Source organism: Erpetoichthys calabaricus, chromosome 16, assembly GCF_900747795.2.
Source record: "Erpetoichthys calabaricus chromosome 16, fErpCal1.3, whole genome shotgun sequence".
NCBI lineage: Eukaryota > Metazoa > Chordata > Cladistia > Polypteriformes > Polypteridae > Erpetoichthys > Erpetoichthys calabaricus.
In genome coordinates this window covers 56,837,616-56,865,238 of record NC_041409.2, presented here as the reverse complement: position 1 = coordinate 56,865,238, position 27,623 = coordinate 56,837,616, and the positions used below count along the sequence as shown (strand labels likewise).

Here is a 27,623-nt window from a genome sequence, read left to right as displayed (position 1 = left end):
GTTTCTTGCGCATCCTTCTTGATGATTTCGGAGAATTAAACGGAGTAGTTTAAATAATTAGTGGGGTGGGGGTTGGTTGGGGGGGGGGGGGGGGGGTTGGAAAGGAGGGACGCAAGAAGTTTAGCAACATCTCTTTGTGAATGTGCCACTTCGGTGACGTAACATGAAGAAAGGCATTCCTCTAAATTGTCTAAATTGGGCGGACACATAAAAACTTGAGAGGGAGGCAATGTGAGAGCAGTTAGCGAATGCTTACAGAGAAAGACACAGCTACTTCGGAGAGGCCAGATTGCTCATCTGTAGCACGCAGAAAATATCGGTGCCCTGGGATTTTCCGTGATATAAAGGAGGACATTTCCAGTAATAAAGAAAGCATTTTTAAGGAATCTTTGAGCGTGTATATGGGATACGTGTATGGAGTTTAATGCTATTTTTGAAATTGGACTGGAGTTGTTTATTTTTAACACAATGTGCTGCCCACGCTTAACCGACTGAGGAAAATTCCCAGTCCATTTCCTAATGGTAAGAATGTGCTTTACTATCATACTGTCGAACAGTGTACAGCATTGTTATATGTATAGCTACCATTACGTGTTTGCTTTATTTCTCGTAGTTCAGTTCTGCTTAATTACCTGCCGTGTTTATTCGAACAGACAACACGAGTAAGTAAAACCTGTTTGAAATATGTACAAGTTATTTATTATTTTCTAAACAACACACAAAACTCCAACTAAGTAGAACTTGGGAGAATGTGTCGGGTGTTACAAAATTAAACGAGCATCCAGACACCTGTCTGCACCTTACCGGCCAAGTGTGGTCTCCCAGTGACTTCTTGAAATTGATAAACTAGTTGATTTCGTTGAAATGAGATCTGCGCTTTTCATTGACTTTGGGCATTTCTAACCACATATGTTGTATTTATGTATTGAATTTCAGTACATACAGATACATCAGCCAGGGTTCGCAGTATTTTCACCAACATTATTCTTAATGCATTAACCGATTTACTTGAGGAGTTCCCGTGGGCGGACTTGACCGAAACTTCAGTAAAGTTTACTGCGCAGTTTTAAAAAAATCTTTTGCATAAACAAATACGTTTTCAGTGTTAAACAACTAATGTATCTCAATAGAATCTCAACATGATACAAAACAACGGGAATTACTTGCTCTCAATTCTAAAAGTGTTTAAAAGCATGTGTATTAGACAGTAATCATCCACTCGCGCACTTGTTTGTAAACCAAGCTATTGTTTAACTTGTTGCTTTTGTGGTTTGTAATTCTTTTGAATGGTCAGTGTTACAGCTAAATGCGGATGGTTTCCAGATTTTCAGCGCAATCGGAGAGGCGATTCTGGCATACAAATGATTTTGCGGGACTGTGCTCCTGTTCCTAATTTACTAACTTGGCCTCAGTACTAAGTATAAACAGGCACTGTGTGTGCTCTGGCTTAAATATCATTCTCTCGGAATTCAAAAAATAAGCCGAGGGAGTGACTAAAGCTGTACTCTGAATTCGAGCATATGTATTTGAATATTACTAAACATTATTTTTATTTTAGCCACCGTCATTTTATGTTTTAAGAAAACATCGTTATATGAATTTTGTCATCTGATTTTTCCTTTTATTTGTAATCGGAGTATATTAAATGAAGCGTATTTACAAAATCTCTTCCTTTGAAAGCTGAATATGCTGGAGATATATACTGTAGATCAGAGCTGTATAGCGATTACAATGCAGACCGAACAACAGACGTCTCGATGTATAAATGATTTCGTAGTCATCTTGCCAGTCTCAGTACTGTTCAGTAACACACGGAATACTCACCTGTTGCGACACAATAAAATAAAATTATGTAAGCGTTAAAAATTGAATTAATTAAGAAACTTTGTTACGGTTAAACATATGTCCAGACATTTGCTTCTTTAAATGATAATAACTTCATCCGAACGTCTTGTTCAGAAGGATAGATTCTGAGATTATGCGTCGCATTTACATCTTATTATATACGAAAAGGTTACTTGATTTTAAAGCGATATCTTGGCAAATTTGATATACTGCTTAAAAGGATGGATTTTTTTTTTACCTGCAATAGTTTCACATGTTACATTTGCAATATGAATATTAATAAAACGCATCTGCATGGATTTTCAATTTTGTGGATTCGAATTAATTAACCATTTGTCACGTTTGCTTAGAATGACAAGCCTGTGAAATGACTGCTGATTATTGTTACAATCTAAAGTGAAAGACAATTATTTCATAATTGTACTGAAAGAACGTGGACATGGTTTGATGATATGCTTAATCCACCTTTCAGAAATAAACCATGGTTAATGAATTCTCCTACAGCTCTGGTGTGTCATTTCTTTCATTTAAACAACCAGAATGGTCTCACTGAAACCCTGGACAGGATAAGCAAGTAATAAATATAAATAAAATGACGACTGGGTGGACGAATAAAAGCAAATGACCCTCTTCACTTCGACAAAATGTGAAAAGCTAGATTTGACCGTTTAATCGATGAACATTTAATTAAGTGCGGTTTAAGTATTTGTTTTTTACACTTTAAATATGTTTAAAATAATGTAAGTAATAAATACATAAAAGTTAGTCATTTTACGTTATGAGTTCAATAAACAAAAGCATTGCATTGTTCCATTAGTAGTACTAAGTACAGGGAAACCAAATCCCGGGCTTGTATTCTGGTGACGGACTGTGCTCGAAAAACTGCGGAAAACGCCGGTAAAGGCGCTATACTATAATTTGGCGAGACTACAATGGCAGAAAAATCACTTTTTGCGTTTGAAGAAGAGGATATATGTGCTGATGTTTTCTGTGATTAAGTTACAGGCATAAATTTATGCAAAACAATGTGCATTTCTTTTAACCCAAACAGCAACAGACTTTATTGTTCTTTTCGTTGCCTTTTTTTTCCAAATACGATCTCGTAATTAGGAACACATTTGTGGCATCCAAGATCATAACTTCTATCTAAGGAGTAAGTATATTGGGGTCATTAACGAAGCAAACTCTTAAATTTCACTTGGGGGCATCAATGAAACCCGAGATAAAAATAATAATGGGATTGTGTTTATATATATATATATATATATATATATATATATATATATATATATATATATATATATATATATATATATATATATATATATATTACACAGAGTAGCTATTAAGAAGACAAGGCCAGTAGACCAGACAGGCTCAATCCGGAAAGCGTACTTAACCTTCTTGCTACTAGCAGTTAACAAGTTTCCTCGGGGGAATTATAAAATTGCAAAAACATTTTTCATTTTGTAAATGATTTTTCTAATCTAGACAATAACTGAGGAATGAGAACTTGGTCCTTTTAATTCTGTCCCCATTTCACGTGTTTAAAGATGCGGCACATACAGTATAATCCCAAGAGTCAAACGTTCTGTGTCATCCATCCACTTTCACTATGGACTAGTGGTGGACTAGTGGACTTCGGAGGTCTACTGAAGCTCAATACCCCAACTCAACTGAACATGCTTTTTCTTTTCTTTTCTCCTGGTAGCTGATGTCATGGACAGTGCCGTGATACAACAACCTTCTTTTTCATGTGGATATATACTACGCTTCGCTATGTAAAACCACATGAATATTGTAGATTAATAGATTAAGCGTTTACACCCTACCGTCAAGAGACTTATAATAAAGTTCTATGTAGTATAAATAAGAAAATTAATCACTTATAAATAGAAGGCTTTAATAAACGATCCAGCACTTAATGGCAAAAGACTTTCTTTTTCTGGTATTTGTACACGTTTGACTTTTGTTTTCTTCACATACGTTTTAAATGATCTTAATTTACTTTACAGTATCATCAATTAGAGCTTTAATGCGAAAGACAGTTAATCATTTAAACTTGTCAGTTTCGGTAAGTGTACAGTACTTGTGTTCTGGAAACGCGCCTAGATGTGAACTGTGTATATGTATGATATTGTGGACATTGTTATAACTGCATTGTGTTTATCATGTGTCCATAGAGCGCAGTTTACCAATGAAAGCCAATTTGTAAAAAAAAAAAACAAAAAGCGAGTTAAAATTTGCTTTTGTTTGACAGTAGCTTTAGACCACAGCACATTATATATTATATATGTATGTTTACATTCTCAGTGCTTGCTTGATTGCCACATAACTTTACAGGTTCCACCCTAGGCACTGGGGACCACTGAAAAGCAAAAGGTAGAGTCTACTTCACTCTTCTCTTCTTTCAAAGCAATTTTCCAAGTAATCTTTTCAAATTGTTAAAAAAATGAATAGATGCACCTACTGACATATACACAGAAGTGGACTGTTTACCTGATTGAAAACTTTATCTCTTCTTATAAAAAATCCAATCTTCTACAGTAGTTACCAGCATTACTTTAAAAATCCACTACATTGTTGCATGTGCTTTACAATTTGCAAAAGAGAACAATTTCTAGGAGTTTGATTGGACGAGTACAACTGGGTGTATGTAACATGCTAGTGTAGTTAGTGTTGAAGGAAGAGCCATCACCCTTGTGGCTGACAGTTCATTACTCCCGCAGCTACAGGTTACACACGAACATCTGGAATTGCATTAAGTATTGCTGATGATCCTGAGCTGAATATGTTGGATAGCACAAGACGTGTTAGGAGATTAAACATTTTGACTGCTGGTGACTTGTATCAGTCTTGTTTTTGACTCTTTGCACCTACTGACATATACACAGAAGTGGACTGTTTACCTGATTGAAAACTTTATCTCTTCTTATAAAAAAGAAGTGAAGTAAGATTCCTGATTCAGCAAATAATAAGGTATGCATAGGTTTACTCGTGTATTTGAAGTTCTAAAAATATTCACCTTTAGTAAAGACTTGAGACAACAGGTTGTAGTGTTCCACCTTAATTCATAAAGATTGTAACTTCCAGACTTTCATTAGTATACAATCAGCAGCTTATGAAAAGCAATATTTAAACAAACACCAGCCACTAAAAAGTGAAGAATGTTGATTCAGCAAAACATGTTGGTAAGTCACCCTGTGCTGGAAAATGATAACTTTATGCAGTTATAAAAGTTAAGAATTCTGAGTGTGTTTTTACAGGGTGTTAAACTTGTGTCAAGTTATTTTAAATTAATTTGTGTGCTCATCCAAAAAGTGAATGGGAAAAATGTGTTGTTTTCAAAATCATATGGTTATAAATCAGATTAAATTGACTCTCAAGATAAAACTGTTCCATTCGGCAAAATATCCAAATTAAGTGCAGTACCCAAGAAAAGACTACATTTTGGGTAAGATTATCATTCAAAGGTTTAAATTTTATTAGACACACCAGAAATTTTGGTCATTTGTAAACACTGTATTTTAACTGAAGAGTGACCCAAGGGTTAATGGCAAAAAATGCAATTAAAGCTTTTCTCGTTGACTACTAAATTATATAAGACATCAACTTCCTAAGATGTTTTAAATTTGTTGATTTTAGGAAAATCTGGTCATTTAACAATTTGGAAGGAATAGTTGTACTGATTTTTGTTTTCTAGGACTGTTAAATCATAGTATATCTCATGGCATAATAAATAAAGATTTATTTGTGAATATGTAAATTGTTGAAAATTTATTTAGAAGAAAATAATGGTTAGGTGTCATCAGATGTGTGGATACATGAAAAAGATAACCAAGAACTCATAAAGTTTAACATTAGGAGAAATGCAGAATTTCATCAAGTTAATCAAGATCAAAGTTAACTTGTAGATTCAGACCCAATATAGAAATCTTTAGGAAGCTTCCAGGAATTTCCATTCCTTTTAGAAATAAGCGCAGGATAGTTTTAATTTAATATTTAATGTTTTTATAAATATTTACTTAAACTGTTCAATTTAGGATTTAGAACTAACTTTCTGCTGTAGCTGTATAGTTTGTTAATCCCATGGCGAATTGAACTAACAAAAAACAAACAGTAATCTGCTCTAGTCATTTTTTATTCACTTTTCAATGGGTTGTTGTTGTTGTTTTATTAATTCTTGGTTACTGACTTAATTGCTACATTTGCTTTGAATATGAGATCAGTGTGGTTAGCATACTGTTAGTTTACATATTAGCTATTAGTACTGCTACACGAACCACATTCCTGCCGATCCTGTCCACACCCGATATAACACCAAAGAATTTAAAACACTGTGCCTAAAATAAGTGAGATTATTAACAATCACAACAAAATGAGGAGTATAGAAGGAACACAAAAATGGCTAGTAAAAAAATCAAAATCAACAACTGTGCAGCCAATCACTCTCTAGGCCTACCTCAAGTAGTGCCTTATAATTGCTCATCTGGTGGGGTCTGCAACTCACTTGCCCACTTTATGAATACCACATAACTGTCCTTCCAATATCCCATTCTATCTCTTTGTTGTCCTTGGTCTCTTCCTCCCATCAGGTGTGCCTTTGCACCTAATGCTACTTCCACTTTTAGTCTCAGAAATACTCCAGCCATGGGATGGCTTTATACCCAATGCTGGGGACACTTCTGGAATGGCTTTTTTGGGAAGAGCAGCCCTATTCTTTGTTACAGGGATGCTTGACTAGAACTCCCTGTTGCAACTTCTGGATGTCCCTGAACTGGCTTACATGTGCTGTTTCCAATCAGTCTGGAGGTTTTTTGACCACCTGCCAGCTATACATGCACTTATTCTTTCTCTGTCTTTCTTTTACTTTCATTGCCCCCCACCACCTTGGGGCTGCATTACTCTGTCAATTACAGTGATGTTCCTTGACCTCCAAAACCTCTAAAACAATTTCTACATAATTTTTTGAGGGCAAGGAAAAGCTATAATAAATAAAAACCAAAATCCTGATCGTGACATTAGCCTCATAGGGTTTCTCCTGCCTTTAGTGGACCCCATATCCCACACTGACCTGTGCAGGTTCTCTTCTATTGCCACTGTGGTTCCTTCTCTCCCTCAGTCTCTTTCTCAGTCTTATGAAGGTCTTGGGTGGGATGTTTCCCTTTTCTGTGCCCACCTTGTGGAGCACTTGTGCTGGACATTCTCACAGTATATGTAATAGATACCTTGCTTATATTGTGCTTGCAGGGTTTATTTCATTGATTACTTGACCCAATGGTTTTAAATGATTACTCTTTCACGTATGTTTTTTCTATGTATCAGAAACCATGGTTGTATACTTAACTTAAAAACACATATAATAATACAAATAATACCAATTTGACCTCATATGATGTTTATGTTAAATGCATTTAACATACACATTATATGATATCAACTTTGTATCCTCATGTAACGTGTTTGAATGTACTCTAAGATGGTTTATTGTGTCACTTTACCAGAGCTGTGGACCTTTTATTTTTGGAGCAAAACAGTGTCACTAGCCAGACTATGTGCTGTATGTCTAGAAATATTACCACCAAGAAAACAAGCTTTGTTTTATATAGTATCATTTTCTTCAGATCTATTTATGTACTTTTGCATTTGTTTCAGATTCATTAATTATAAATTGTTAACAAAACTAGCCTTTTAAATAGCTTCTCTGTAATATAATATTGTTTCCCATTTTAGCTCCATACAGAGATGATTCTTGCATTGTGCCCGTTGCTGCCAGTAGAGTATCTGGCTCCTCAGAACACATAGAGAAATTGGGTCTAAAAATGCAGGTAGAGTTGAATAATGCGTATTTTACGTTAACATTGTTTACATACTTTTGCACTTTCTTGTGGTAAGTAGTACCACTAGAACCAAGATTCATTATTTATTTACTTTCTATAATTTAATTTATGCCAACTTTAGACATAATCGGCTTCTTATAAATGTTTAAATTAAAATTCCTTACAGAAAATATCACTTTATTTCCATTTAGTATATTGCACAAAACACTTAAAGAACTGGCATTTCAAAGACATTTTGGAAATACTTTTAATTAATGCTTTCTTGGAATACAGTATTAAATCAGTCAAGAAAACACATCACGTCATTATAATATTTGTTGATATTTTATATTTTACTAGTAAATTAGTGAAATGGGCAACAGAACCTAAAATTAATATTCATTATGTTCTTTGATACTTGTAATTCTAGCCTTGGCAAATAATGATCTTTTAAATCTCAATGACTTGGCAACAACACAACACAGCACACATAAACTTTAATCATGTTTAATGCAATGTTTGTGTTTTCAGCCAATACCACTGTCTATTCAGGTTTTATTTCTTTTTTTAACTTAAGATATGCTAATTGTGTGTTTGAAAACACTAAATTTAGAGAATAACCTACAGATGGCTGATTCCTGCCACGTGTGGTCCTTAAACTAATTTTTATTAGGATATCCTGTTAAAAAGGACATCTCAAACCACCCTGTCAGAGGAGTACTCTGAATTATTAGTTTGAACTAAGTTCACTCTGCACCTCATTAGATTTATATCCTTCATATTGAATATATTACAAAAGCATGGATTTTCATATAGCCATTTTGTTTTCTTTGAGTAATTAAAAAATTTCAGTTTAGGAATAGTTTGTAGAACCTTCAATATATGGTAATTTTGAAAGATGGAGAATAAAGGTGACCTTGAAAAGTACTAATACCTGAATAAGTCATCAGGTATGACGTTATCAAGTGTTCTGTCTTTAGTTAGGTCTTGGACAAAATTCTCTCCTCTACTTCATCTGCCAATATGCCTTTCCTTTCTAAACATTGTCTTACATTGTTGTCCTTTTCCATCCTCTTGGCCTTCTCTCCACGAATCTTCCCTTTGTCACTTGCTTCATCAGTCCATTCCCTCTTAGCACAAAGCCAATTCATATTTTCCTTCTCTTCATGACTGACAGGATGAGTCCATGTACATCTTCTTCAAGGCGTAGGACATCCTCATTTATTTTTCTTTTCATCCAACAAATTTTCATCACACTTCATCTTATCCATGATGTTAAACGCATGCATTGAAGAAGGCAAAGGGAAACCACCTCAACTATTTCTTCCTAGTATAGGTAAACTCAATTAGAAATAAGAGCTATTAAATTTAAAGCATATCGCCTTGGTTAGCTGCAATTTAGAACATATTTAATTTTTTTCCTATATAATGTGCTACGTATTGTATAGTATACCATGCAATTAATTTAAAAAGAGGCATTTCTTCTATTTTTTGCTGTCTTTTCCTAGGCACATCAGCCTAATTTCCATTGCCTAAACAGGAATTGACTAACACTGCAGCCATGCACTACTCTAGTGTCTTTTTATTCTTTTGCATTTTCATTATTTTGATGTCTTTTCCATAACAAGAACATATATTTAGACTGTCTTCAGGTTCACTGGGTATGTTCCCATCAAAATTCCAGATTTTGTCCATTTAGTTTTAATAGCAAAATCATGTCCTCTCACAGAGTGATTCTCTCTCTCAGATTAGAACATGCTATGTAATAAGTTTCAATCTACTTTTCTTCCATTCTTTTTTGCTCCAATTTGTGGGATTTTTCTATAAATCCAAAATATGTCATTCCTCTTGTAAAAGGTAAAATGACAAACATTCATGCCCTTATCACCATGGCTTTTAGTAATCTGTTCCTTTGGATTTCATCTGGCTACCATCTTTCAACCTACATAAAATAATTAGAAAGCATAAAACCATTTAAGACATTCCTGTTCTTCTGTTAGAAATAAGAAACTGCATAATTTACTTCTTGTATTTTTTATGTAGAGATTCCTCGTAGGAATTTTCCTAATTCGTCATTTTCTCTCAAGATTTATTTTGCTCTATGAGGGAATTCAATAGCCTCTACAAGAAGTTAAACTTCCTTTCCTATTTTTTCCCTGACTGTTGTATATGTCGTATGGACAGGCATCCTGACTAGGATGGATAGCCATAATAGAAGGACAACCTGGATGATGAACAACCTGGCTGTTCTTATCCCATTCAGGGTAAAAGAATGACCATCTACCAGGAACAATTCATCCCACAATACAATAGGTAGCAGTGCTGCTGGGAGAAGACCTCCCTACTTTATGGGACTTCCGCTTGACCCACAGGTGCTTACACTGAGCACTTCTATGGCAAGGGAAGTACTCCTTGGTCCAAGCCATCTCACCTCAATATGGGATTTGGACTCGGGAGAAGGTGGGCAAGGCTTGTATGCGAGGTGTGGTACAAGTAGGAAAAAAAAATTATACAGTTTGTATTGTGCGCTGGAAAAAAGGAAACCATGATAAGCTACATTGTAAATGAAATTTTCTTTCTTTTGAAACCAGGGTCTTGTTCATGCCATTGTGACTAGGGTTTGAGGCTCAGTAATCTCCCCCTAGAGGTCACACTATTTTCTGTAACTTTCATTATAAGCCAGTTTACTTCTTCTGTCTTTCTCTTTCCCTGCTTCTACTTTGGCTTTGTCATTGCTAAATGTCTTTCCTCTTGCTTTTCACATCTTTTTAGTTATTTCTGCTGTCCTTTCTTGTTCTTCCTTTCTCTTTACTGTCAGCATGTTCACCAACACTGTCAATTTTATTCTCATCCATGTGCTTGTTATTTTCTAATTCTTTTATATCTGTTACTAGAGGGGTACCGAGCACTGCCTGGAGTTGAAATAAGTTTTGGAATAAAACATAGCACATGCTGTTTGCTTGTGCAAATGAGGAATCTGTGTAAAATTTGGTGGAGATCAGGTTCACTGGTGTGAATTTGCATACTGAACAAATGCAACCAGGGGTACCATCACTATATAGGGTGTGGGCACAGACTGTTCTTAACAAAATATACAGTTTTCCCTTTATGAATGGGGGAATCTGTGCAACAGTTGCTAGAGATAGGTTGCATGGTGTGGATCTAGATACCTGTCAAACATATATTCATCTTTATATCTTACATCGATCCATTCTATGTTTTCAAAAAATATTTCATCCTCTTCAGCTTTTTCACTTCTATATTCCTCCTCCCACTCATCTTCCTCTTCACTTTCTTTTAAATTCACCCTTCCATCTTTTGCTTTTTCATGCATTTTTCATCCACTTCAGTTTCTTACTATTTTACCTTTAATTATATTCACCATACATCCATTATCAAACATGCTTCATCCAGCTTGGGGTCAAAGAGGCCAGAGCTTATCCAGACAACATCAGACACAAAGAGGGAATCAGTTCTTAAGGAGGCGATAGCCCACTGAAGGGCCCACTCACACATATATCCATACTCATACTCATACCCATCTAATATGTATGTCTACTGTATGTGTTGTGAAAAGAAAACTGAAGTAGCTAGAAAAACCACCATACAAACACAGGGGGATCGTATAAACTTCACATTGACAGGGTGCATAACAAGTTTATGCCAAATACTATGCCCCACTGTGATTTTATTTACTGATTTATTCTTAATTAATGTTAATTTTACTTTTTATATGAGACCAAGGAAACTCTACATTTGTGAAGGAGAACTCTGCACATACTAAAAGTTATTTTTTGAACTTTAGTATGTTTAAGACCACACTTCTTTGCATCGTTTTCTATACTTGGAGGACATACAGTATACCTTTTAAGATACTACAGATTGCTGCCACGTGACTGATTTTAACCCCATTCTAAACTGACCTGACAGACCAGTTTTTAACACCACTTCACTACACTCAACAGTCTGGATCAGTGCAATTGAGCATGCCATGTTTTTGCTCAAATCATTGATTTGTGTGGAATTCTGTAAAATTCAGAATTCATCCCCTTGACCGTACTAAAATGAATAGAATATTGAAAACAAAAATATCACATCCTCGAAATCAAGAAATTCGAACCAAAATAGCAACAATGTCCATGAACTTCAGTTTCACGCCCAGTTGCTTACTCAATGTGTTGGTCTTGCCTATGGGTGTGTGCATCTGCATATTTCTTTAATAAAATGGTGTCCAAATCTGCTTCTGTGGATATAAATTACAGCTCTGATGTAACCATGTATTCAGAAAATGAGTGGATATTTTCATGGTTTAGTCTCATTATAAAACAGATAAAACAGTTCCCTTCAAAATATTATATTTTCTTTTTTTTTAAAGATGAAAACATCTTTCAAAAGATCCTACTGTATATCTACAAAATCAACTGTAATTTTTTAAGGTGAATTTTCAAATCTTTCGGGTCTTATCGTAAGGAAATCCTCCTCCCACCTACTATTTAAGATGCCACAATGTTTCATTTGGTACTAGGTCTTGCAATCTGAGCTCCCTGAATAATCATCATCTCTATATTTTCTTATTTCCACCATCACAGATTTTCGGCAGTCTGATTACATTTTTATGCTTTATGTTCTGACACAAGCACAGGGTAACGGATCTTCTAAACTATTAAAATGATACCATTACCAAGGAAGCATGCATTCTCCTGCCACTGCACCTTTCAAACAAGTGGTAGACTCAGCCAGCTACACTTGATCTTAGCCATAAGAAATGCAGGAGGTGAGATGAAAAATTACATGTGGTTACCAGTTCAAATGCCTGAGCTGATTAACAGCCATGAGATTATAATTTTTTTAAACATGTCCTACCAGTTCCCAGTCTTAGGTAAGCAAAGCCTGTTCCAACATCTAATTAAGTAAAAAAAGTTTTCTGAATCTTTAAAAGCATGCTAATTAAAATTGAATAATATTGTTTTTCAATATTTTTGTTTTGAATGACCTTGAGGTGAAGAATAAATAACTTTATTTTCACCTCATAAATATTGTAGGAGGCATCTGTTTTACTAAACATGCAAATACATCATACTGTATGTTTAGGAAAATTTTATCACTATTAAGAAATGTTCAACATAATCTGGCAGACAGTAAGTGAGGCAAGATGATGAAAATGTGAAAGTAAACTTTTTGCACAAGAGCACTATTGTCTATGTTTCACATTTTTACTTACATTTGGTTCATACTCTAGGATTCTGTATTAAGCTCAATGGTCAATTTCTGAATAAATGTCAGCATATTATTACAATGTCATTAAAATATATACCATGATGTAACATTATAAAATGCTTTTTAAAGTAAGGGAGACTGTAACCAGCTCTGAGCAAGGAATTAAACTCCATACAATCAAACAATATGAGACAATCCCAGGACATTACCACTGGATAATCTGGTCATGATGTCCTGCCAATCAACATTTACTTTGTAGTAATTACTGAGACTGCATCCAGTGCTGGGAAATGTGTGGTAAGTTTTGAAAAATGAATAAAGCTGCCCACAGATCAAAATCTATGTAGCATCCAGTAACAAATGCAGCAGAAACTAAACCTAAAGATGAGACAGCAGAAAAATTGTAAATTGCTACAATCAAAGGATAAGAATACACAATGGATAATAACTTGTAGAGAAAGAATGCTTCACCGTGAAACTGATGCTACTGATGTTTACGTAAAGAATTTATACGACATTGACAAGCTGCATTTAATAGAAGGGAAAAAGTATCCAGTTGAAGAAGACTAAGCAGCATAATATAAGAAATATTGTGTAATTGTACTTATTTTACAAAGAGTCAACATTCCTCAACAATGTAACTTAGTGTCTTATTAAGAGAATTTCTTTTTCTTTGTTCACTTATACTGGCTTTTTGAGATTGTGACAGTCTATTAAGTAGCAAATCAGGATTTTTTTTGGCTTCTGCAAGCTTTTGACATTTAGCAGTGAAAATATCACAAGATGCTTTACAAAGCAAAGAAGACCACAATATTTATAAGGCTCTTTTAAATACACAGTTGTTAGGTATATTGATATGTAATTTTTATCCTGGCCTCATACACTTTTATTTTAATTAAAGCTAATTATCACTAGAAGATAAAATAATGCTGAACACAGAATAAACCAAATTAATCAAAATAATTGTTGGATTAATGAATGGATGGAGTGTATTCATGAGAGCCTACTTTTAAATGTGTGGTTTAATAACCTAAAATAAATGTAATAATACACATATCAAATTATTACATACATTAATTGACATGCTAATAAACCGGTTTGCCAAAGAATTGTGAATACAACAGAAATATAATCTTACTTATGAATAAATAAAAGATAAAGTATCTTTCCCCTGTGTTTGAATAGGTTTCCCTTTCACATCTCCAAAGATAAGTGTGTTAGAGGGTTGGTGACTTTAAATTGTCCCTAGTGTGAGGCAGTTGAAGATGTGTGTGTGTGTGTGTGTGTGTGTGTGTGTGTGTGTGTGTGTGTGTGTGTGTGTGTGTGTGTGTGTGTGTGTGTCCTATGATGGACTGACACTCAGTCCAGCTTATGCCCTGCACCTTTTCCTGCCAGGATAAGCCCACTTGTGACTCCTTTATGTGTGTTTGTGAATAGAGTAATTAATTAGTGCCCCACCACACAATATAAATTTACCACTTAGTCAGGTAGTACTTGCCTATTATACAGTACATATTTAAAAATATTGATATCACAGAATACATGTTTCCCCTTACTATTAATTGAATAACACATGTTTGAATGATTAGCTACAAAAGATATTCACTAAATATAAATTACTCTTCTTATATTAATTAGTAATATTCTTCGATTTTTTCAGGAACACATTCGCTTCAGTGTTAACCAACAGACATCTGACAGCACCTGAAGTTGTGTTAATAAACTGTCCAACGGTGGATGTGAAGAATCATGGATTGTTTTCACATGCTCTGCTTTCTGTCAGTAAGTGAATTTTTTATATATTTTATCATTATGATGGCATAGTGGAAAAGTGGTTAATACTGCTTAATAATTACTGGTTAATAATGTTGATCAGATATAAAGGCAAGAGTTTCACTATTACTACTGTTACTAACACTAATGCTGCTGCTGGTTCACAGTTCCAGAATATAGGCCTCTATGTGTAATTGTACATTCTATTTATATTCTTGAAATATTTCTTCAGATACTCAAGTTTACTTATGCATCCCAAAGTCTGGTTAGTTAGGTTGTTTAGTGACTGACTTGAGTCTGGGTATGTCACTGTAAATTATAATATGAACTTGATATAATATGAACTTACTGCCATGTCCAGGTTTGGTTTTTGCCTTGCTCTTGATACTGCTGCAATAGGCTGAAAGCTCTGCAACCCCATACTGGAATAAAGCAGGTTCAGAATACAGAGACATGGGTAAATGAATGGATAATTACAGTATATTGTATTTAAATTGCTTTAAAAGCTGTTGTACTCCTAAAAATAAAGTTAGTAAATGCCAGGTTCATCTGTCTCCTGGGATCCTTTTATGTTTTTTTCCTCATGAGCCTATGTTTTCAGTCCTGTTTAATGCCTGAATGATTTTCCTAAGAAAGTTACACAAAACTTAATTTAGTAGTGTATATAATATTATATAAATTAATCATGCAATGTACATAATAAACTGGATTAATTCTTATGGAAAACTTTCATTAAAAGTTTTTCATATTATTTAACTTTTTGGGTCCTGCTCCATTTAAGCAGTAAAGCAGGGTTCTCTTCAGCAGTATATTTACTTTTAGAAACACATCACCAGGAGGAGCCTTTCTTTAATTTTTTTTAGTCTGATGCCTGCCAGTTTGAACTGCAATGCCATTTAAACAAGTATTGTCTAGTAGGCATAAAGGTACGATACATATATTGTATAGAATGAGCACATGCAGAGTATGTATGTATATATGTATGAACGAATATATATATATATATATATATATATATATATATATATATATATATATATATATATGTATGTGTATATGTATGTATATGTATATACTGTATGTATATATAATCATTCTCAGACATTCTTTGCAACTTCAGCATGCAGTAATCATCTTTGAGTTCCACTTAAAACTAATTTAAAAGTAAAAATGCAAATCTGTTTATTTTTGTTCTGAAACCAGACAGAGATAATTACTAAGAAAATAAGCAGGATGATGACAATCTGATTATGGATGTAAATGATAAACATTTTAGACTAAGTAATCATGACCATGATAAGGTATTTTGAGACAGAACTGTAAATGATGCATTTCTTAAGTACAGTTTTTGATTGACTGACATTGTTCTTTTGTCATTTCTTCTATCTGCAAATAGAGACACCATGATTCCTGGTAACCAAATGCTGATGGTGATAGTATTATGGCAAATTCTGCTGGGAGAAAAAAGCCAATCTAGTTTGATAGTCGAGGAAAGCAAGGAAAAAACAACAGAGCATGGTCGGAGCTCCAGGCAAAGCCATGAACTTTTGCAAGATTTTGAAGCCACTTTGCTACAAATGTTTGGACTGCAGAGGAGGCCCAAACCCAGTCGTTCAGCTATCATTCCCCAGTATATGTTAGACCTGTACAAGTTGCAGTCTGGTGAGTCTGAGGTGGGTGAGCATGACTCCAATTTTGTTTACCCGGAGAAGTTATCCAGTCGTGCCAACACTGTGAGGAGTTTCCACCATGATGGTGAGTACAAAATGTTGTTGATTTAAAATATGTTTGATTTCTGTAGATCTTTTTGTCACAGCTCTTTCAACAACTTAATTCCATTTGTAAATATACTGATATGTTTTGTCAGGACTGTCAATAGCATACATAAAAAATGTAAAGTACACAGATAATAATAATAACACATTTCATTTTTGTGGCACTTTTAATTAAGGGTGAATTACCTGAACTGGATAAGCAGGTTAGAAGATGGCTGGATGAATACCAGTATTGACTATTTTAATTTCACATTTTCTGGCACCTGATATAAATTATTAAATGACTAAAATAGAGTTCTTCATTATCAGAGAAATGAATTACAGTTGAAAAATCATTCCCATTACCAATATAGGAACATGACTACAGGTATGGTATAATAGATAGAACCTTAAGAAAAACTTTACATGTGTTGTAAACAAATATTAACCATAAAGTAATTTACTTATAAGTCACAGATTTATATTTGCTGTAGTGCCCCAGAGCTGTACTTATTCTTAAAGATATATGCAGATGATTTAGTAAGTAATAATCTATATGAAATATTGGACATGTTTTTATTACTTTGTTCTTCAAAGGTTATCTTAAAGAAAGCCCAATTGGTGCATTTTTGTCAAATAGGGACATAAAATATTTAAGTCCTATGGAGTAGAGATAGAAAATATTGATAGTGACAAAACTGGATGCAAAGGAATATAGTTAGGAATATACAATACTATTGTATTTCCTGACACCCATTACAAATAACAGCACTAGCAGAATGCCACAATGACCCTTCTTAAACATTCTTGCCTTCATTAGGGAACCTCTCCTTGGAATCAGCAATTCCTGAAAGACTCGGACTAAGTGCTCAGATTTGATGAAATGGTAGTATGACTGTATGAAAATTTGGAAACTACTCCTCATTTATGAGTCTGTTCTGGCCAAGTTGAGATCTCTAACTTGATTATACTTTACAATAAGGTGCTCTTTATTTATACATGAGGGTCATACATTTTCATCTGCCATCTTGTCACTCTGCCCTGTATTTTGTAGGAAAACATGATCCCTGAAAAATTGTTTTTTTTATGTTGCCACTAAAAAATACCCACATTCACACCTAAAAACATTTAATGAAGGATAAAACCCTTCATTGTTACAAGAAAAAAAACACTTTTTTAAAAAACATTTTTCAATGCTGCTTAACTTGCAACATAAGCAGTTGTAGAGGCAATGAACTTACTATTATCATATTCTAAAAATGGATTATTAAGGTTCAATGAATAGGAGGACATATATTATTTTTCATTTTTAAATGTTTGCCTCATTTAAAGTCATGACATTCCTTTTAGTTCATATCATATCTTCCCGTTTCGGAGGAAACACATTATAGTTTTACAATATCAACAAAAAATGACAATTTTTTCTTATAACAAAAATTCTGTGTTCATCAGTTAAAAACAATTATTATCATCAATTAACCAGTTATTGGTTATATAGTAAATCAGTTTATTTTTGTTTACTGATTACCAATATATAGTGCTGATACACAAATTACAATAAAACAATTGCAGTGCTGCAATAACAACACTTTGCATTTTATGCTTGTAAAGATAAAGTCTCATGCAGACTACTCCACCTTTCCAATTATGATATTATTTATGTCCCTCAAGCATTTTGTTAAAAAAAAACTGTTGTTTTGTTTTCACTATACAAAACTGGAATAAAATGTATTGCAAATGTGTGTAATTAGAAGAAAGTGGAACAAATATAAATGTATTTTCCATTTATAACATTCCACTGTGATCCTGCTGCTGATCTCAACAAGCACTTTACCTGCCCTACTGTTCTTACCTTATTTTTAGATAACCAGGTAACACAGACTTCCTCAAGGATGCTGAAAATTTTACTCAGGAGTGTACAACTGATCAACACTGGCTACTACAGCTCTGGGCTTCTGAATTCATTTGATTAACTAGCTGCCAACCCTCACCTCAGGTGTAATAATACTGGATTATACAAATTCTGCTAAATTCAACAGCAGAAAGTATTTTACAGTTAAATCAAGGTACACCGCTGCAATTACCTGTATTAATGAACCAAACCGAAGTTGGAAACTATGATAAGGGAGACAAGGTATATTCCTGCACTCCTTAGGAACTCCTAAATCTTGACTAATGGTTCATTAAATTAAAAAAAAAGTCTTACTCTAATTGACCACTGTTAATAGTGTGTGTGTCAATTGTCAATTACACTAACTGCACTTTGTAACAACTTCTCATTAAAATGAATTCCTACTAAATAGACTACTAAGTAAAAGTATTGAGTTGACATATAAAAATAGCAAAATATTAAAAAATAATCAACTTACGTACAGGTACAATTTCACTTGTAATTACTTTTCACCTCTGCTGGGATTCAGTACATGATTGGTCCTTGCCTTGTGCTGGAATCTTCCAGGATATGTTTTGTTTCCCATGACACTATAGAAAATGGTTCAGAAAATGGATTTACTGTATATTGTGCTGCAAGACTGAACAATTGGCTGCTTCCCTAACTAGAAAATATTTTATTTGAATACAATGTATTCAAAGTATGTACAAACTATATGAATCAAACTTACAAGAGCAAAAGCAAACTCTAGCCACATTGGAATGTACAATAAACACCCAGTCAGTGCATGGCAGCTTCTACTCAACACATAATTATCAGGAAAATGATAATGTTTCAGTATTAAGCTGCTCTAAGACATATTCTACTGTGCAAACTGGCTCCAAAATAGCACTTTGTTAAGACTAACTCCTTAATAAACCTTAATAACTTTGCAGTGGGCATCTCAGGACCACTCTATGCCCTTTGGAGAATACTAAATATGCATAACTTACACCTGCAGTACTCAAGAGATGACCATTGTTGGCTCAGAGGCTGATCAGGCAGACAGTTTCTATAGTGTGTGGACCTCAAACCCTGAGGTTTGGGATTCAAATCCTGCTACTTACACTGTGTGACCATAAGCAGTTCACTTCCTGTCAGCACTCCAATGGAAAAAAAGAAATGAAATTGATTGTTTCTCTTAGGTTTTGTTTTGTAAATAACTTTGGATAAAAGAATGCATGCACCTCACAAACTGTTACAATCTTTAAAATAAGCTGTGTTCATTAGTAACATAATTTTGTAAGAAATGTCAGAATATCAACTGTCATTGTGAAGTTATATACAATAATGTAAAAAAAATCACATTACGCAGTGTTGTAAGCCTAATCAGAATTAATTTAAACAGATATATGTAAACATTCCCTAAATGTCTGCATTACCATTACCTTCTCAATTTGTATCTGACCAGTCCAAAATATAGGTAATAGTATGCTAACAAACATCTCTAATGTCCCCACTACACCTTAACTGGCTTGTATGTCAAATGGTATTTGAATATATTATTTTAGTAGAGAGCTTTAACATTCATAACATATTACGTATAGTGGCCACTAGCTGCTGCTATACACATTCTACATCTACAATATTGTAAAAGTTCTTGGAGATGCAGAGGTGGTTCTGAAATCACCACTTCACTACCTGAAGTACTACTCATTCATCTACCCCTTTTGCAAATTCACTTAGTCCTGTCATCAGGGCCACTCAAAATGAGAATGACGCCCATAAAATTTATCAATTTCCTTAATAAAGAGAGGAGAAGAATCCAGTCTTCAAACCACAGATTTTAGAACAGTGGTGCAGTAAGTTTAGTTTGGTTGCAGTCTTTCTTCTGCTTCACCTGACACGGTAGTTAAGGTGATTTAGAGCGTACCCTACCAGTACTGGAAAAAAGACAGCAGCCAACTTGGGTCTCAGTACATCACCTGTCACACTCATACACAGACCCATTCTAACCTGCACATCCTTAGGATTTTGGAGAAAAGTGAAGCACCTGAGAAAACCCACAGAAAAATGAGGAGATATGCACGCTCCACATAGAGAATGCCTGAGCTAGGATTTCAACTAGGCGTAAGAAAATATGAGACCAGAGCATCCTGAAAAACTTATGTTTTTAATTACATGGCCAACATCTGGATGGAAACACATGACTATTTCATTTCTGTGGTAGATTATTTTGGTACAGTAGTTTCAGTTTTAAAAGGGTCTATAAATATATTTCCAAACTGGGACTTTAGAAGGGTTCATACTGTGGCACATCCATCCATCTACTTTTCAGGCTATCTGCAGTCCATCACAGAGATATAGTACAAAAGAGCAATGCTCCCTATCGAATTGAATTGAAATTGACTTAATATTTGGCAAGAACTTGTAAAAACCAGATGAAAAGAAAGAGAATTCAGTACTTTTGTTAACCTCAGTGCGCCAATATGTCAGTGTATGAAAGTCTTGAACTGTGCTTAAAATAAGGGATGGCTAGAATTTTATGAAGGTTCTGTATCTTTATTTTAAGGTAACTCTGTCTCTAGTACACTTACAGAGGTGCTTCGTGTAACAGTATGAACTATCCCACCACTTTCAACAAGGCTTAGGTCACTTACACACAACTAAATGTACAATGTTTTTAATGCTCGCAGCATCTTAATTCTCAACAGGCATTCATCTCAATTTGAAAATATCTAATCTTGCTCCTTGGGCAGTTTTGCATTAAAATCTAACAGGATACATGCTGTAGTTTGTAAGGTAACCTGACTGTAATGATATACAATTAAAATAATAGAAAAATTATCATTTTACTTTGACTGCTTTTAAAATCTGTTATTTATACCAGTGAGAGTTAAATAAAGATGTCAATAGATAGATAGATAGATAGATAGATAGATAGATAGATAGATAGATAGATAGATAGATAGATAGATAGATAGATAGATAGATAGATAGATAGATAGATAGATAGATAGATACTTTATTAATCCCAAGGGGAAATTCACAATTCACAGGATAGAAAGACATCTGACCAAGCTTTAGAATAGAGGTTTAGCATATTACTAACTAAATGGTAGTTAAAATAAACTGAACATATACTAGCATGTTTTAACCCTTTATACATTTTCATTCAGGAAGGAACCATTTATATAAAAGAATTAAAAGGCGTTAACTTGATCTTTTTCTAGTTTCTAGTATTTTAATACCTTTAATTTAAATCTGGCAACATGAGAGCCTAAAGTGACTGAAATTTTGCTCTTCCTGCAGCTGTGATTTTCTTTTTTTATTGTTTCTGCAGAACACCTAGAACAGCTGATGGTCGCTGATAAAACAGAATCTGTACCACTGCGATTCCTGTTCAATTTAAGTAGCATCCCAGAGGATGAAGAACTCTCATCTGCTGAACTCCGGCTTTACCGATACAAGATTGAGGAAAAAGACTTAGATGGACAAGATGGAGTGTTCCATAGAATCAATGTGTATGAAATTTTGAAAACTCCGCAAAACACAAAAAGGCATCCAATAATGCGGCTGCTTGACACTCGAGTGGTCCAACACAATACAAGCAGATGGGAGAGTTTTGATGTAAGTCCCGCAGTCATACATTGGACCAGGGACAGGCTTCCAAACTATGGCCTTATGGTTGAAGTACTACATCTAAGTGATACTCCTACACAGCAGGGGAGACACGTACGCATAAGTAGATCATTACATCTGAGCTCAGATGATGAATGGGAACAGCTGCGACCACTGTTGGTTACCTTTGGCCATGATGGCAAGAGTCATCCATTGACTCGTCGTGCTAAGCGCAATACTAAACCTGTGCGCGGAAGGAAGAAAAACCGCAGCTGCCGACGTCATGCTCTTTATGTGGATTTTAGCGATGTGAACTGGAATGACTGGATTGTGGCACCTCCAGGTTATCAGGCATTTTATTGTCATGGAGACTGCCCCTTCCCCCTGGCAGACCATTTAAACTCTACCAATCATGCTATTGTGCAAACCCTTGTGAACTCAATAAATTCGAATATTCCCAAAGCCTGCTGTGTACCCACTGAGCTGAGTGCAATCTCCATGTTGTACCTTGACGAATATGACAAGGTGGTATTGAAGAACTACCAAGAAATGGTTGTGGAAGGCTGTGGCTGTCGTTGATTAACGTTAAAAACAAAAAAGACATGGCTAAATTATCTGCCTTTAATAATAAACAACGAATGCTATTTCTGTAAACTAAGGCTTGGTTTATCCTTTGGAGATAACATGTGTGCTTGTAAAGTTGGTAATGCTTTACTGTACATCTAAACTGTTTTCCTTGGATCAAATCATGTACTTTTAATTTGGCTGGGTAGCAAAGCATTCGAAGTGCAGACAGAAGCCAGTAACTCCTGAACTCTGTTGAAATTAGAAAGTCAAATTAGAATTTAGGTAAAAACGTTGTACCAAATAATCATATCAGATTTTATACATGGCCCTTATTTATAACAGTAATTTCATGAATTGTTTGCTTTGATATGCCATATATTTTGACCAAAATATATATATATATATATATATATAAATATGTATATTTATAACTACATATTAAAATAAAAATGAGTCCTTATTTTAAATATAACAGAATAAAAATGTATAGGTTCATTAATGTATATGACAAAAATACAATTTTCTGCCTTCTTTGAAGAAATTATACTGTATATATTCCATGTTAAAATGAGCATTAAGTACCTAGAAGGACCATTGACTCTGTTTCTGTTGTTTGACAACTTCTTAAAGCAATGTAGTTCTGCTAACTTACAAACACTTCAAACTGTGTCATGGTCTTTTCATAAGGTCACAAAATTATCAGCTGTATGAAAAAATTCTATTTTAAATGTAATTTATGTCTTCATACATTTGATAGTTTGCTTTTTAGCCTTTGTTACTATGTGTACAGAACTCTGTTTTGAATGTTGCAAACAATATCATGTTGAGATGATTACTTTGAAATTTGCTGAGTAATTAGCACAACACTGCTGTGACAAAGTGGGCTAAAGACAAGTTTTTTTTGCAGAATTACATTGTAATGTATCACTTTGCAACATCACGCTTGACTTAGTTACCTCGCATTCCAATGGACGTGAGTTAAATTTCCTGCCCAGTTTACTGTACATGTTCTCAAAGTGTCTCCATGAGTTTTCTCGGGGCGCTCTCGTTTCTTCCCATGATCCTCTCAATGATGTAGAACTGGTGTGCATAAAAGTGTATCTTTGTGAAAGACTGGCATCTGGATCTGCTTCTGCCTTGGCCCTGATACAGGTGTGTGCCCCATAATTTAGTGAGCACATTTTACAACTGACGGATAGTCAAGAATCATTTTCACTTGATTGAACTGATAAATTATTAGGCAGGGAATCTGCTGCTAATCTATAACTAAAACCTGCATACAGATAAACTAATTTTGATTAAAAAAGTGAAACTATTTGAAGTAAGCCATACGTAGCAAACAGAAATTTAAATTAAGAAGGTCTTACTTTCTGTTTCTCACATTCATCCCTAGTCATGCTCTAGTCCAGAGAAACTAAGGAAATTTCACATATACACATTAAAAGTCATTTTTGTGTCCACCTTTTTTTGAAAATTTTGCCTTTTGACAATTTAAAGAAAAAAGCATTTTGCTTTAGCATAAAGTTGCATGTCATTTGATATTTCACTGTCACTGTTGTCCCTGACAGATCGTTGATGGCCTTGTATGCCTTAAGGACACAAGCATCTCCTTACATGGGCCCTGATGTAAAAGTTTTGTACATACATTTATTCACCCACCTATTTTCATAACCTGCTTATCTATTTAAGAGATGATATTTGAGATTATCCTGAAAGGAAAAAAAAATGCAAATCCATCACTCTCCAATTCCTAACTACACTACAAGAAAAGGCACAGTCAAACACAGGCACTCACACACTGGGGCAAATAAGTCTATTGAACATTCCCTGTAATTAAACTGACCTAATAGCATACATTTGAATTGTTTGATGTGCTAAATGAAGTTTAATAATAATAATAATAATTCATTACATTTATATAGCGCTTTTCTCAGTACTCAAAGTGCTATCCACACAGGGAGGAACCGGGAAGCGAACCCACAATCTTCCAGCACTACAAGGTATGAGCTATGTGAATATGTAGTACTTAATCACTTGAAGAAGACCAGTTCTTGAGGACTTTAAAATTAGGAAGGTAATATGACTTCTGCTTTAGAATAAGCTCCTTAACAAGGAGAAGCAGACAGAGATGGGTTAAAGATGTGTCTGTCCATTTTCAAATCCATTTATCCAGTTCCAGTAGCACTGGCTGCAAACCAAACCTGGATGAGGCACTACTCTTATCACAAGAAACACTGAAGCAACACCACATATGCACATCTCCGAGGCCTGTTTAGAGCAGCCTGCTAACATCTTTCTCCATACAGGTATGTTTTGTTTCTTTTTATGTGTCAGATAAAGTGCAGCTGATGAGTTATGTTAGGCCGGACAGGCTGTGCTTGTTAAAATATTTTCTTATGGTTTTCCATACTTTGTCAAATGTTTTCAGCCTAATGAGGTTTAAAGAAGGCAAGTGAAAAATGTTAGAAAAAAAAAGGGTAATCATGATACCAATTTTTACATTAAAATAATTCATAATCAAAAAAGACATATAGCACAGATTGGAACAGGCTAAGGGTACATACATTAGAAAGTATTGCTCAAGCAGAGCTGTATATGTATGCCTGTAGTTTAATCAACAGTGTAGCTGAGATTAGTATATTGGTGACCTTGAAACAGTATTTTAGAACAGGGGTTCTCAACATCAGTCCTGGGGACCCCTTTTGCTGCAGGTTTTTGTTTCAAACAGCTTGTGTTTTTAATTGGACTCCTGGGCTAATCAAGTGAACTGTTATTGCCCAGATTCTGTGTTTTCGGAACAATATAGAAATTAGAAAACTAAGTTTGGTTATATATATATATATGTTCTCTTTGCATTATTTGACAGTAAACTATTTCAACCATTCTATGATCTGCTTCTCACAACTGAGGGCATCGTGACGGATGTTAGCCAACTTGCTGACCAACCACAAGTGTTACCTGGTAGGTAACCACCCATACAATCAGATTGTGATTCAGACTACGAATGCCATGAATATATATATATATAAATATAAATGTACTAAACAGATATATGGGAATATATTTTGTATTCTTTTTAACAGTATTTTCATCTTGATGTTCATTCTATTTTTCTGGGTGCTCTAATTGTTAATCCATTGTTTTCTAATTAATGGGTCTGATGCTAAAGTAGTTTCAGCCTTTCATGATTCAGTGTTGTTTGCCAGTGTGTCTGCTCTGCTCATTTTTAATTGTCATTATTAACATACAATGAAGGGAGCAAACTGCACAGAGAAAGGGCAAAATATAATGAAATCAGCAAAAGTGAGTTAAGCATTTAAATCTATAGCAAAAATAGAAATATTTATAAATGTCTTATAAATGTAAAAATCATGCTGCTGTGCTTTCTTAATGTAGAATAAGAGAAGAGAAAAAAAATACCAGCTAATTAATTGAGATCAGTGTTATCAGTTGTCACTGATTATGAATCTGGTTGAAGTGAAAACCTGAAGCCACAGTGTGCCCCCAGGACTGACTTTGAGAACCCCTGTTTTATAACATTTAGGGAAATAAAAATTGATCAGTTTGGTTGGCCTGAATGGTTTGTTTCAATTAAAGTGTTTTAATATTCTTAGAGATGGAAACAGAAAACTCTGTAATAATTAGTATGTTACCAATCTGAAAGGGCTGCATCTCTGGCAGTGACAGGTGGCAATGCTGCTTTTTCTTTCTGTATTATCTCTAATTGATATGGATGGATATGTAGTGTACGATCTCAACCTCAAAAATCCTACACTCGTTTCTTACTCTGAGAAAATACAGCATTTTAAATATGTCATAACTGAATTGAATGGATTATTGATTGTGTAAACGCACATGCTCAAGACCTACCTGGGTATAAAACACTTGTTTGAGTTGGACAGCAAACCTACAAATGCAATGGCATTTTATCACTTCTCTTTAAGAAAAATGCAACAAACACAGAAATAATAGAAGTCACACGTCTGGGCGTTGTAACAGTCGTGCTTGGTACTTCAGTGGGTCTGTTTTCTTAATTTTCTTCTTAGGTAAACAAAGAACTGCCGTGTCCTCATTGTGAAATGTCGCTATCTTTTAATTGTTAAATGCGACAGTTCACTTGCTGCTGCTGCTGCTGCCACAAATTGGCTCAAGTCTTTGAAATGAGGAGTAATCGACACATGCTAAAGAGCCTTCGGATGCATGTGAAAGAACTGAGAAGACAACCAGGCGCTTAGCTGGCGACACTTAAGCCGCTCGCTTCAACTTCTCATTTTGATTCATTTTTTCTTTTTTCTGCCGTGCGATCTTATTGTGTGGCGGGCGGTCACACCTGGTAAGTGAAACGTCTCCTCCCCCTTTGACCGCCGTGTCTCACGGGAGCCAGAAAGGCGCGACAAAAGTCTGGGCGGGTAGACGGCAGGCGCGCACAGGAGGGCGGGACCGGAGTGGCCACTGCCTGCCTTGAGACCCCTGAGTAAGAGCAGGCATCCACAGAACTGCAGTGCCCGCCATAGCAGAGAGTATACGTGATTTAAAAAATAAGCATACAATGCTGTTCAGGTAATTAGTACGCTCAATTCGGGTAATGAACGTATTTTACTGAATAACATCTGCCTTACCCTGACACCTACAGTATATGCAGTGTGTTAGCACAATGGTACATTTATTATTTCGATAAACTGTCACAATTGACACACGCTTTGGGACAGCTCTGAAAAATTATTGTTTTGTTTTTACAGTAATAATTAACGAATATTCCAGGGACAAAATTTGGAGGGAGCATTGACCTTGAACCATTGTGTGGGTTCTGAGGAAATCACGAAAAAACTAGCATGTAATGTCAACGCTTAGGGTTCGCCTAAACCCGAATAGGCCTTTACATTTACTTATTTGGCAGACGCCCTTATCCAGGGGCACTTACATTTATGATACAACTGGTTACATTTCTTTTGGTTTTCCAATAGGAGCAAAGGCAGGTCATTGGCTTGCTCATGGTTACACAGTGCCACTAGCAGGATCTGAACCCACAACCTCAGGGTTTGAAGTCCAAAGTCTTAATAGACGCCACACAAGAACAGCAAGTAGTAATAATAATAATACATTTTATTTATTTGTAGGCGCCTTTCTAAACACTCAAGGACACCGAACAATAGACAA

General features: G+C 34.9%; 1 protein-coding gene across 1 annotated transcript; it reads left to right on the top strand.

Moving 5' to 3' along the window:
- Positions 1-231: 231 nt before the first annotated feature.
- Positions 232-22,965, top strand: bmp4 (bone morphogenetic protein 4). Its single transcript, XM_028821912.2, has 4 exons — positions 232-522; positions 14,542-14,663; positions 16,051-16,409; positions 21,622-22,965. Exons 3-4 carry the CDS (start codon positions 16,058-16,060, stop codon positions 22,476-22,478), a joined length of 1,209 nt encoding a protein of 402 aa, XP_028677745.2. The 5' UTR covers positions 232-522; positions 14,542-14,663; positions 16,051-16,057; the 3' UTR covers positions 22,479-22,965.
- The last annotated feature ends 4,658 nt before the right edge of the window (positions 22,966-27,623 follow it).